We start from the raw sequence: 13,630 nt of genomic DNA, 5'->3' as shown, positions 1-13,630 counted from the left end.
TAAAACTGAAGGTTAAGAAGTAGATGTAACCATCCAAGGTCTGGTATCAGTGATTAGTAGTACTGTTAATATTAATAAAAACCAATACAGTGGCCTTCGCTTACATGAATCGCGTTTGTCCTAAGCAGTTTTGATTCCATAAAGCAGCTGATTCAATAAAATGGCTAATTCAATAAAGCTGGATTTGTTGTTTCTGTTTTTGACGATTTGCTTCATTAAAGCAGTTGATTCTTCAATTAACCGACGTCCACTGTATTATAACTTATGTGCACATTCAGTATTTTTAATAGCCCATTGAAGTTTTATTTAAACCAATAGTAAGACTTAGTATTTGGAAAATTGACTGTTTTCTCTATTTGGGTTTTTGACTAATGAATTCATTTTCTAAAATGTGAAGATCTACCACAAGCATTTTCCCTAACTATATGAATTTATTGTGCAAATAGGTACCGTCAGTGGCCTGATAAATATTGTGGGAGTGTTTCCATTTTTTCTGATTCCTGTGCTAGTTGGAGCTGTTACTCATTACGAAGTATGTGGTTTTCTTTTTCTTTCCTTTTATTTACAGGAATATCAGAAAAACTAAAAAGAAAAGAGGAGAATATTTGTGAAATTACACAACTTACTTTCAAAACTTTCTGAAACATATTTTGTAACTTCTTATATATGATGTTGAAAAATAACCCACGAAATAACTAGAAAATAAAGTGATTAAGATGTCCTTTATAATAGTTACAAGTGAGAAATTCTTTGAAACCAAATATGAATTAGTACAAACTTGATGAAATATGTTATTTAAATTTTTCCAAAAATGCATGAAAATAACTATGAAAAATAATGCAATAAAACATAAATTAAGAGCTAGTAGGTCATTTTCAATAAAATTATGGTGTACAATAAAGTAATTGGAAAAATGTACTACAATAATCTTTCAATGCAGAAAGCAAATATTGTAACGTTTAAATTAGTTCATGAGCAGAGCATGAAAAATAGTTTTACAGTCGCAGTCCAATACTTTTTGGCATGGGAAAGAACTTTATCATCTTTCCAATGCTTTTATATTCAGATTTCATTTTTACCTAATTTACAGAGTGACCATAAATATGGTGGTTTTTCCTGTTCATTTCTTTCAGGCGACATTTAATTTTGTGACAAACATTCTGGCGATAAAAACCCAACTATAGTAATCTAGAGTAACTAGATTGTGTTCTATGCTTTCAGTATGATAAGCTCTCGAACTGGAAACTGAAAATTTGATAAATTTTAAAAAGTAACAAAAACATAAATAAAAAGTTCATGAATTTCCAACACCTCTCGAAGAACTCAACTTCATAAGAAAGTACAATGACGCACAAATGTTTTCTGAATTTCATCATTAAGCTTGAATGATACATTATTATAAAAATGTTCTTTAAATAGGCAATAAATAATTTTGAACTTATGTTTTTTCAGAATTCAATAAGAAAGTGGAACACGGTCTTTTACATAAGTATTGCCATAGTTTCTGTATCAACACTGATCTTTGTCATTTTTGGAGATCTGAAGCCACAATCTTGGGGTGTGTTACAAGATACAAAACCCAGTAATGATGATGTAAATGATGAAGAACCTGAAGAGACAAAAGCAAAAGAAGTGGAACTTGAAGACAAAAGGGATCTTTTGAATTCTTCATATCATCGACTCTAGGCATTACCAAACTGGGTTTTTTTTAGAATGCACATAAGTTTGAAATGGACAGCATTTGTACATTTTACATGTATATATTCATTACATTCCATAAATTTTTAAAAAATAGTTTGTGCACAGTTTAACTATAGATTCTCGCTCACATAATTGGGTATGATTGCACAATGAACATATTGAAAGTTTAATTTAAAGCAGGTAATAGAACATAGTTTGATTGTTTAGAAATCAACATCAATGAATCAAAAAAAAATTTTTTTTTTCATCGAGCATTTAAATTTCATAATGCTAAGAAGTCTCGGTTCAGAAATTTGATTGAATTATTTTTTTATTAGTAAAAAATAGTTGCAAAACATAATTTATCTTATATCTCATGAAAAATAATAGATTTAATTGTAACTTAGGTGGTTCGTAACACTGTCAGAACATCCAAATCATGATCAGTGTAATAATAGAATTTTTATACTATAATGAATGGTTTAGTTTTTTGTCCAGAAAGTTGAAAGATAAGCAAAGAAAAAAAAAAGTGAAATCAGCATAAAAATATTTATTATACTATGTAAGTCAAATAATGTACAACAATAAATAAAAAATGCTAACAAACATTCACTTTTGTAACAAGTTTGGGTACATATTCCTTAAGAAATATTCCTAATACAGGATTAAAAAATACTTTCCGAAGAGGTCTAAAATTGACAACTAATGAAGCTTCTGGATTTTCATTAGAAATATAACATTCGCATAAGAATTCAAAAGGTTTCATTTTAGCTTCAGCATACAGTTCATTGTTCTTTGCAGTATTGAGGGAAATTATTTTTTCTCTTTCTAAGGCATTATCGCCTACTATACTTGCGTGCAAGTCCATTTCAGTCAAGTCTCTTCCAAGCCAAACATTATTTGAAGCCTTGCAGTGAATACAAAATATAAGTTTATGATGACTGTTAAATTTTGTGAACTGTTCAATATTAGACTCTTCGGGAAAATTGTCAAGTGGGAGGGAGGCATCAGAATCTTGTTTTGGGCCTTTTTTAATTTTTCTGTGGGGGAGATCTACTTTACATTCTGATAAACTTTGAGCTATTTTCTTTTGTTTTGCAATCCTTTCATCATCTTTTTTTAAAACATCAATGATAGCATCAGTGTCCATTTTTTGACATTTGAAAAGTAAAGCTTCTCTGAGAATCTCCATCAAAGATTCGGCAGTGTGAAGTGCTTTCAACTCTGAACTACAACTGTCTTTTTCTACAGTTTTTGAACTGTGAGGTAAATTCATTGACAAAATTCTTTCATTAGTAGATTTATATATATTGGCAATGCTTGGTCTATCAAGTATAGCAGCAAGGCCATATTTCTTTGGCGACACAAATATTTTTTCAGATTGTTCTAATATTTTATAAGACAATACCAATTCGGAAAGGAGCTTTCGGCAGTGTTTGTAATCAACAAGCTCTGCAACATTGTGTGATGTATCCATTGGGTCTTGGACACATATTGCATTCATCTGAAATAAAATACAACTTAAATTTAAAAGCACTAAATATAGTACTATCTTGCATCAACAATTTCTTTATTTACTAAAATGGCAACTAGGAAAGTAAAAGAATTTTAACTAAAAATATCCTAAAAAAATAGCATTAAAAATAGTCCAGGACCAGGAGTTGAATCTGACCAGGAGTTGAATTCGTCTTTATTTTAGCAATAAAATTGAACATATGAGGAAATTATAAGAAACAAGCATAGAACTCTTAAGAAATATTTTCAGGAGATCAAGTAAGAAAATTGAAAGTTAAAAATAAAATACAGTTGAGTTCTCTTAACATGAAGTGCTACAATTTTAGTTTTTCATGTTGGCTATTTTCTGTGACCACTAGGAATAAGTACAACAGTGGGGGGAAAAAGTAAAGAAATTACGAATATTGCAGTAAATACGAATTGGTTAGATTACACCCTTTAGCATACTTGTGGACAGTTGACACTTTTTTGGACAGTTTTAGATGATAAATAAACCACTTGTCCCATCCTAAACCAGTTTCGGACAGTCCTGATCATCTGTGCACCTCCTTTTTTATGTGTTGGTCATGTTCATGACATCATTTTCAAAAGTACTAGTCGAAGATATACAAGATAATAATAAATACTGTTCCCTCACTTAAGCATCACAATAACAGAGCATCTATGAGTTATGTGAGATACCATACATACGTACATACAGACAGCATGAGAAAACTTGTGATAATTAACTGGATAATTGTCAGAATGGATACATCGACTGTCCAAATGTTCTTTGGATGGGTAGAAAAAGCCACTCAACATTTTTCGGAAATGAGCAAAATGGAAATTTAGGCCGAAATTTGAAGGAATTTTTTTTGTGATAACAATACTTCTTTTATCATGTAAAAGGAAGTAACAAATGGAGAACAATTTTAGAGTTCAATAACTTTCAATTTAAGCGTCTCTCTTTTAAGTCTTGAAAGTTCTTTAGTTGCATTGAAAAGCTAATTTAATGCAAATAACCATGGTATTACAGTAATTCCAATTCTGAAATTGGGAGACGGGAAGGGGGTTCCCCAAAATGTTCAGTGAAATATTGCAAAAATAATGCAATTTTCATTAAAATTTGTTTTTAACCATATTTTTTTCCAATTTGAAAAACGAATGTGTGCTTTTTGAATAAAGCTAGCATAAGTAATCTAAACTGACCTTTTACTGCCTAAACAAAATCATCTACCATGACATCTACTCTATAAAAAAAGATGCATTCCCCCTAATATAATTTCCCGAATACAGCACTTGGTAATTTGATTCATTACCAAAGAAAAAGTTTAATTATTGTTACAGCATATGATTATACCATACACAAGTGATATTTTTATCATTCACCAGTGCACATGCAACACAAACATGCAAAAGGGTTAAAGATAACTTACTCTAAATTTCTTATTTCTTTCTTTGAAAAATTCTTCTCTGGGTACTGCTCTGGCAATGAGTGGACAAACCACTCTTGTAAAATCAAAATATAAATAGAAAAGGAGGAATTCCTTAAAAAGTTCACCTGAAATGATACCATACATCAATTTTTATTATTATGCAATCAATAAACATTACCCTTACAAATGAAACAAAAGAAAAAATTCTACTAGACACTGAATAACAAACAAATACCTGTACACTGAAAAGTAAAATGTTAACAACACTTTAAATGTAAATAATGTCCAAAAAAAAACATACATGTGTTTTTGGGTTATACGGAACTTCTTTCAATGCATTAAGATGTATGTTTACGAATGTAAAGACGTGTGACAAAAGCCCAGATTTGTAAACAGTATCAGCAGACAGAATGTAGGAATAATAAACAATTAATGGGAGCAAAAGAAATAAATAGACCCATAAGCAGTGCTGTACTTAAGGGCAAATGTGGAAGGACGCAGTCCTCCAAAATATTTTACCTTTCGTTGTAAAAATAATGCAATTATAATGTAAACTGATTTTAAACCACCTTTTCTTTTGGAGAGTTTCCCTAAAACCCAGGTTGAGATCCCACAAACATTTTTCTTTCAACTACAGCACTGCCTATAAGAAACATCAGAGTTAAAATAATAACAGTCATGCAAAACCAGTTTCATTTTCTAACATAAATAAGCATAACAAACAAACATTTCAAAATACTTAAAATAGGGGAATTTTGTTCAAGTTCTTGGGTTTTGAGTTTATTAATTGTCATGATGTGTCGCGTTTAATTTTGAAGAATTGTTCAAAAACCCAAAAAAGATAATCTAGTCCATGGAAGTGGAAGCATCGCAGCCGCACATAACCTCAGATCAACGACTGCCTTGAATGCCTAAGAAAAATTTTTTAAAGACTTACCCCATGTTGAATGTATGTGGACGATAGGAATGACACAGTGATTACCGTACGTTCTTTATTTTCATGCTAAATTTCGAAGCAGACAAGATGACAGGACTTTCGTATGGTGATTACCAGGAAAAAAACATTATTCACTTAATAAAAAAACACAAATCCGGGGGCGACATACTTAAAAATAATATAAGAAGAAAAAAAAACATGGAGCTGGAGCATTGCAAAGTTCGCTAAAAATCGGAAAACGGGGAGTTCATTCCCATAGTTTGTAAAACATTCAAATTAAAATGGGCGCAGGACGGGCAGTTCACATTGAAGATGGTGGGGTGTATACAGGGATGAAGCAGATATCAACAATGTCAGTTGCAGGCCAAGCCACGTCAAAAAAAAAGGCGCATCGGTTGGTAATTTCCATGGTGTCGGTGTTGGAAATCATCATATAATTAAAATTTGATCGGGGGTAAATGTAGCTCCGCATCATCGTTTACAGCTATGTTGATCATCAAAATATGGTCGTTAATGAAGGGCTCGATTCCGGCACATTCTGCGTGCCTCCTTCCGAAGTCATCATACACACAGGTGATACACCTCCTATGCAATCATCATCAGCCACGAAGTTTAACGTTCTGTTCTTGATTACATAATTTGGATGTTATAAAATGAAAGGTTTAACCTCATTTTGAGGTCATGAAACATGTGGTGGAGAGCCATGGCCGTCCAAGGACGCCGCACACTGATGCTTCAGATTCGCCATCGTTGGAGAAAAACCAGAGCCGCCAAAAACACGACTGTTAGCTGCAAGCAAAGTGAAATCGAGTGGAAAAAATGAATCGGCGAATGAGTGATCAGATCCGGGTACGCGGCGATGCGCGGGAACCAATGAGTGCGTTTGGCACCCAAACAACGAAGGGAAAGGACGCTATCACCAGTTTAATGGCGGACAAAAAGATGAAAAAAATCGGATCAACGGCCTAAAAATTGTCAAAAAGCTAGATGATTGGAAAAATGAATAAATTGCGCAGTTGATATCACAAAGTGCGCGAAATTTAAAGGGGAACGCAGGGAAAACGTGGAATGCACAAGAAAATAAAAAAAACAATGAAATGGGGGGAAAAAACGATTAAAATGACAGAAAAATGGTAAAAAAATAAATGGGTAAAAAAATGTGATATGCATTATCACATTAATGAAAAATATACATTTATTCAACAATTTACCAATATATTTTCAATATTTTTTTTCTTTTTTTGCGGAGCAATCTAGCTTGCCAAATCACTTGCCAAAACCTAGAGTGCAAAATATATATACAGTAAAATCCGTCTAATGTGGACACTAACGGGACAATTTTTTTTGATAGAGATGTGTCCACAGGACAGGGGTTTAACAATGTTATTTGCATTGGAACTGGAGAATTAAAAATTGTCTGCATAAGAGGAGTGTCCACCCTTGAGGGATGTTCGTTAGTTTTACTGTATAATCGCATAGGGAAGAAACAAAAAAAAGTTATTTCTTTCTTCAAGTTGTAAATGTTTCCTAACCTGTATCATTGCATCAAGACATAAAACAAACCTTTTATTTAATTATTTTTTTGCAGCATATATTAGAAATTATTCAAAAGAAATAATTATTAAGAGCCCCCCCCCCCCCCCCCCCGTTTTAGTATTTCTTATCACACTTTTTCCACTTTATCATTTTTAAGATTGATCAACTACAATAGTAGCAATTGCAAAAAAGTGCAAAAGAATTACAGTGAAGCACCGTTCATACGTTTTTGAAGGGGACTGTACGAAAAAGCATACAAATGAAAAAACCTACACTAGGAACAGGTTAATGTGTATTAGACTCTGCAGGGACCAATTTTAAAAACATATAATTGATAAAAACGTATAAAAGAGAAATGTATAAACAGTGCTCCACTGTATTTGTTACATGATCTTGGGTTTTGCAAACAATCCTAATAGCAGTCCTATTTACAAATCTCTAAAGAACATTAAACTGAATTAAAAATAAACACAAGAATTACCAAAAACATAGATTAAGAACACCATGAAAAAGGGATTAAATTTTGCTTGTGTAATATTTCTTGCATTTAACTCCTTTATAATGTTTAAAACTGCATTTTTATGGATACTGTTTTGAATGGTCTGACGCAAGTAAAGGAAGTGCAACATAGAGATGTAATTTTACAAAATCTTTTTCCAGCATGTTTTTCAAGGTCATGCAGCGCTTCTGTAAATATGTACTGTAGTGAAAAGATTTTATTTTGAAGGAGATTTAATAAACATCAACCAATAAACCAAACTTTTTCCTTTATAACATTATGAATTATACATTTTGACTAACCAACCAGTGAGAAACAAATACTCTTGCATTATTTAAAAACAAGCAATAATTTCTCAAAATTTTTAAACATATTTCAAGGATTTAAAAAAAAAGCATACTTTTAAATGCATAATAAAGAAAGGTTGGGGGGGGGGGGGGGGGTAGCCCTGAGAAACTAATTTCATTAAAAAAGGTGATTTTTAGGAACCAAAAGAGAGAAAAAAGCTCTAAGAGAGTTGGGGACTACACTAAAAGCTTAGAAATGTTGTGATTGTTTGGATAAAAAAAAGAAGAGAAACATTAAATTCCAGTAGCAAATCTACCACAAGAGCTTTCAATGTGAAAAGAAAACTCAGTAAAATCTGCTTGATTGTAAAGAAACCAAGTTTGAAATGCCATTTGTTGCTGGGCTTTTTATATTAGAGAAGTTTTTCATCACCTATACTGTGTCCCATTTGATAGCACAGTATCACCAAATGTAAGTGAAAGCACCTACTTTACCCTCTCCCCCCCAGAAATAAATTTTACAACATTGTTACATAAATAATGTATTATTCCCACCAAAACTGATACATAGATAAAACTGCCATAATTGGTTGAGTATATTGAAAGGTATATTGGAACGCTCCACTAAAACTATAAAATAGAACAAGTAGTAATAAAAACCTTGTTTTAATTGCACCAAATGAACTTTTTTCAAGTTGATCACAAATAAAATAAAAGTAATGAAAATAATAAAAAAACAACTACAGGTTGGGGCTTTTAGACCTCAGAAATTTACTTTAATTTTGCTCATTTTCATTTGTATGTTTTTAACTCATTTCTTTTCACATAAAAAAAGAATAATCTAGTTTTAAACATAAATGCTAGAATGCATTAAACATCAATATTTAAAAAAAAAAAAAAAAAACTTTCTTCTATGAAGGAAAGCTAATCACAGTTCAGTAGGATCTACAACCAAGGATAAACTCCATAGCAAATTAAGAGTGCACATTTTGACAGAAATTCAATTAAGATTCAAAATACCTAGAGATTGCTTATTTTCTGATGGTGGCAAAATTTCAGTTAATTTCAGAAAGCTTTTATCAGTCATATCTTCAATTTCAAGCGTATCTGTTAAAGAAAGAGAATTTATGTAATATACTTTATATTCAGTGCTTTGCTTGTACCATAACATCAAAATACATAATAAATACAGTACAACCTTGATATCTCAAATCTCTTGGGACAGGAAAAAAATTCGAGATATAGAGTTTTTGAGTTATCAAGGTTTTTTAAAATAATTACACTAGTAACTCTCACAATTACACACACGTACGCTATATGCATTTATATATGTACTATGGGACCACTTTGAATTTCGATCAATCAAGTCGTCTTCAATATTTTACTAGATTTGAAATTTTATAATTGTCGAAAGTGCACAGGATGAGACTTTAAAATGAACAAAAAACTTCAACTTGGTTTTTTCACCTAAAAATTAAAAAATTCTAATTTTATCCTCAACCAGTAACCCGGAAAATGAGGGACACATTTTCCGTTTTCACTTGAAAACTGACGGACGAAAAGTCGACCCCCTTTCCTCAAAGTGAACAACAAATGCACAAAGATTTAACACTCTGGGGGAAACACAGCACCTTCCTCATACCAACACTCCCCTATTATCTTGCCCCAATCCTTTATTCACAAAATTTCCAAGAAAAGGGATGAAAATGTTAAGCAATTGTCCCTGGAACTAGCTTTACTACAAAAGTTGCCAAAGAGAAACAACAATTGAAACTTGCTTCTATGCAAATATTTCGACGCATCAAGGGTTTCGAAAAGTAAAATTCGAGATAACTATGGAAAATACATAGGAGTTTTATAGAAAATGCTGGGGATTTTTTTTTTTTTTTTTTGAGACATCAAGGGTTTCGAGATATCAAGGTTTGACTGTACACATAATTAACTAGATTTTTTTAAAAACTTAAATTAAAAAATTAGTAACTTTCATTAAAATATTAACTGTGCTATACTGACAATTAATTGCTTAAAAGGGCATTTATTACTGATTAAGTCATATAAGTTTTTTTCCTGTTTGCAGTTTATATTAAAATTATTACAATAACCAATTGAGACTACAAAAATTACAACGATATGTAATCTTGTGCTTGATTTACACACTTGCATAAGTATCTCGAGTAGAACATAAGTTCTTGTGAGAGTTACTGGATTCACTTTCATCAGCATTGCCATTACAAAAACCCACAGCATTACTTGGATATGAAAATGATTTTGACATTCTAGTTAGATAAAGAAAATATCATTTCAACTCATCAAGTATTTTGCATTAATACAAAACATGCCCAAGGCACGAGTTTGCACAATAAACAAGTGATCAGACAGAAGTGTGTCTGAATTTAAGTACATTAAGAGATTTTGACACTTTTTTTTCCATTCTGAATCTGCATAAAAGTTTTCATCAATATTTTTAATGCAGTTTTGAAATGATATTTTTTTCCCAAATGTGATTCAACAAGGCCTTCTTGAAATAAACATGCAAAGTTTGCATTGGTAAGGTTTTCTTTCTCAAAAGGGTGTAGTGGGTTGTCTTTTGTATCGTTGAGGAAAGGGCTATGCAGCTTTTCAATCAAATCACGCTAAACCAAAGAGAATAATTTAAATTATATTTTTGTTAGTAATTACTAAATCATGAGCTTATAGAGCTGGCTGCAGCTTTCAAGTCTGTTCTTACATTGCCAACTGTGAGGCAGTCTGACCAGCAATTGCTTTTCTTCAGAGTTTCTTTCTCTCTCTCTCACAGATTGTACGACAGAATAGCAGGGCCGGATTTGGAAGTGTGGAGGCCCCGGGCCAACGAAGGAGTGAAGGCTCCTAATCAGAATTCGAAAAGATCATTATATTTTCAAAATTATCCGATACTTTGATATATATCCGAATATTTTGATATATATGTATATATCCGATATTTTCGACCAGTGAAAGGATTTTTTGTAAAAATTGTACTGTGGGGGCCCCTTTGTTCTGGAAGCCCCGGGGCAGCATCCCCGCTTGCCCTCCCTTAAATCCGGCCCTGCAGAATAGAATATTGAAAAGCTGTAAAATCAATCTATAAAATGGTGTACAGCGGATTTTATGTCGCTTATATTTTGTGAGCAGTATTAGTAAGTCAATTAGATAATGTAGTATGAAAATAATTATTAATTAAGATTGACTAGCTACAATATTTGTAACAAAAAGCATTTATTAGTTATAATTAATTATTAAGGGTTTTTATTTTAATTCTATGTAAATGAGCCTTTTGACTTCAGTTTTTTTAAATAGTGGAGACTAAATCATCAAATATTTGTAGTTTCCCTTGTAAATTAAGAGTAATGCTACTTGTAAAAATAATTTCATAAAGTCCAATTATGTATAATTTAAAAAAACACATTGAAAGTTAAATAACCTTTTTTTCTTAATATTTTAACCTATGTAATACTACCTATTGTGGGAAAAGGCAAGAAATATGCTGTTAGATGATATCTATCTCAGGTCTTCTGTTAGAAAAGCTTCTAGAGAGATACAAAACATTTACATTACTTGTTATAAAGCTTCATTTAGAAAAATTATACATCTTTCCTAGTCTGCACTACATCAAGTTTGAAGAAAATTTGGGAAGATTGGAGAACAATAGTTTTTTCATGTACAAAATTGGCAAGCAATGATCCAAGATTTTTGCAAATGCATTATTGAATTATAAATAAAAATGCACAGAGCACAAAAACATCAAAATGGCCAATACCTGACAAAGATAGAATTAGCTCAGCGCTTGGGAGTATAGGAGGTTTTCTTGACTGCAGAAAATAAATTACCAGTAATGATATAGTATAAGTGTTAAACATCAATCCTTTTCCAATAAGCTCAACATGTTTTGCCCAGTAACGAAAAGTCATCATGAGAGGAATTACACGTTCATCTAGTTTTCCAAATAAATACAGCAATTTGGTATTAGCATACGCAACTCTGAAAAGAGAAAGTAATCTCAATTAAAAATTTTTAAGCACGAAAATGATTTTATTTAAAACAAAAAAATAATAATAATAAAATAAATAAATACAAAAATGTCTTTTTAACATATGTACAAGAAAAAGCATAATTGCAGCTATTCACAGTCAATTTGAGCCACAATTTCTCTAATTTAAACTACCCCACTCCTATTTTAGTAAGGTGTTGCATCTATTGACATGAAACGAAAGAAAACTACAAAGGCATCATAACAATCGAAAATTCAGGACGGGCCCATTGCACCAAAGTTTGGAAGAATCAAAGCTTTAGCTAAAGCTTTTTAAAAAATCGAGTAATTTCATATTGCCCTATAACAACATGTAAATACTTAATATTAAAAAAAATTCTTAAAGTTTTAATCTCTATATGCAAATCCCAAATCCATTCCAAGCTTAAGGCTCACTATATTTATGGTATAGTCAAGCAGTTCCCAACCTTTTTTTCCTTGTGAACCCCTTCCAAAATCTGTACGAGTCTGGCGAACCGCTGCTTGTGCAAGAAGTACTAAGTGACAAGCAACCCCCCCTCCCCCCCCCCCCCCCCCCACACACACGCACAGTAAAATTTAGTAGTTTTTTTTCTGTTTGGTTGTGAAACAAAAATAATAATGGCAAAAGTGAAACCTGTGTAAGTTGACCACTCGCGGTGCAGTACTTTGGTGGTCAACTTAGACAGGTGGTCAACTTATAAAGGGGGTAATGATTTTTTTTTTTTTTCGTCATTTCTTGCACCATATATTCATTTTTTGACTAGTTGAGACTTACTCTTTCCGTTCAACTCACTTTCATTGTTTAACATTACTTTGAAACAATAATTTAAAATGTTATTCAAATATTTTTAGAGGTTTTTTTCTCAGACTGACGTATAATTTGTCATGTAAATTTAAAATTTCAGTAAATTGATCAAAAAAAAAAAAAAAAAAACATTGTCTATAAAAATTTATTTGATATTAATAGTTCCTAAAAATTCATAGCTAATCCAAAATAACAAGTTTTTCGCTTATTTTTTTTCTCATATACATTTAATACATTTATAACCATGATGATCTAGTTTTGGAAATTCCATATGTGTCAGCGAATTTTCTCTGGATTTCTCCCTTCTCACATAAATTTTAATATTTCATACTTTTTATCAATCTCAAGTTCAACTAACTTTCTTTTGAAGCCATTTTATATAAAACTATAACACAAAGAGCAACAAGCTGAACTCTCATAGTTCTAAAAGGCAGTTGAAAATGAAAATGTCCTATTTCTTAATCCCTTGCACCAGAAATATTTCAATGCAAGTAACTTTTTCTCTAGCACAATTCCAGTGTTGCCACAAAATATTGCAACTGGAAAAAAAAATACTTTGTACTTTTCTACTGACACATATTTTCATTGAACAGAGAGTACAAAAGGTAATCTCAAATAGAACAGCAAAAGAAAAACAAGTTTGGAGAATAAAGGGTTCTTAGTAGTTGACATGTGGTTAAACTCACAAGGAGATTTAGTTATGCTGCTGTTTTATTTAGTTGGTAAAATGCTGGTCTGGTATCAAAAATATTCTTGGAAAGCTATAAAAAATAATAATAAAATAAAATAATTTGTTAAATTAAGTTTTAAAAAATAAACGAAGTGGTCAACTTACAAAGGGTTTTTTACAATACTCCAAACCAAAGTTGGGGTACATTAGTGGTCAAGATAGACAGGTGGTCAAGATAGAAAGGTGGTCAAGTTAC

At 31.6% G+C, this 13,630-nt stretch overlaps 2 protein-coding genes across 3 annotated transcripts in view; one reads left to right on the top strand and one right to left on the bottom strand.

The window, feature by feature from the left end:
• Positions 1–1,794, top strand: part of LOC129222222 (sialin-like) — a 70,421-nt gene extending 68,627 nt beyond the window's left edge. Inside the window, exons 9-10 of the mRNA XM_054856701.1 lie at positions 447–532; positions 1,453–1,794. Of these exons, the coding sequence (XP_054712676.1) occupies positions 447–532; positions 1,453–1,686 (320 nt within the window). The 3' untranslated portion in view covers positions 1,687–1,794. The remainder of the gene's footprint in view (positions 1–446; positions 533–1,452) is intronic.
• A 127-nt stretch (positions 1,795–1,921) lies between these two features.
• The window catches only part of LOC129222221 (speckle targeted PIP5K1A-regulated poly(A) polymerase-like), a 32,279-nt gene continuing 20,570 nt past the window's right edge, over positions 1,922–13,630 (bottom strand). Inside the window, exons 5-8 of one of the 2 annotated variants that reach the window (XM_054856698.1) lie at positions 11,648–11,868; positions 8,890–8,976; positions 4,611–4,735; positions 1,922–3,184 (exon numbers count right to left, since the gene is read on the bottom strand). In XM_054856698.1, coding sequence (XP_054712673.1) covers positions 2,279–3,184; positions 4,611–4,735; positions 8,890–8,976; positions 11,648–11,868 — 1,339 coding nt within the window. In that variant the 3' untranslated portion in view covers positions 1,922–2,278. The remainder of the gene's footprint in view (positions 3,185–4,610; positions 4,736–8,889; positions 8,977–11,647; positions 11,869–13,630) is intronic. The other variant, XM_054856699.1, reaches the window with a different exon arrangement.

Source organism: Uloborus diversus, chromosome 5 (genome assembly GCF_026930045.1).
Source record: "Uloborus diversus isolate 005 chromosome 5, Udiv.v.3.1, whole genome shotgun sequence".
Taxonomy (NCBI): domain Eukaryota; kingdom Metazoa; phylum Arthropoda; class Arachnida; order Araneae; family Uloboridae; genus Uloborus; species Uloborus diversus.
The sequence above is the reverse complement of the archived record's forward strand: the minus strand, read 5'-3'. Positions and strand labels throughout refer to the sequence as shown.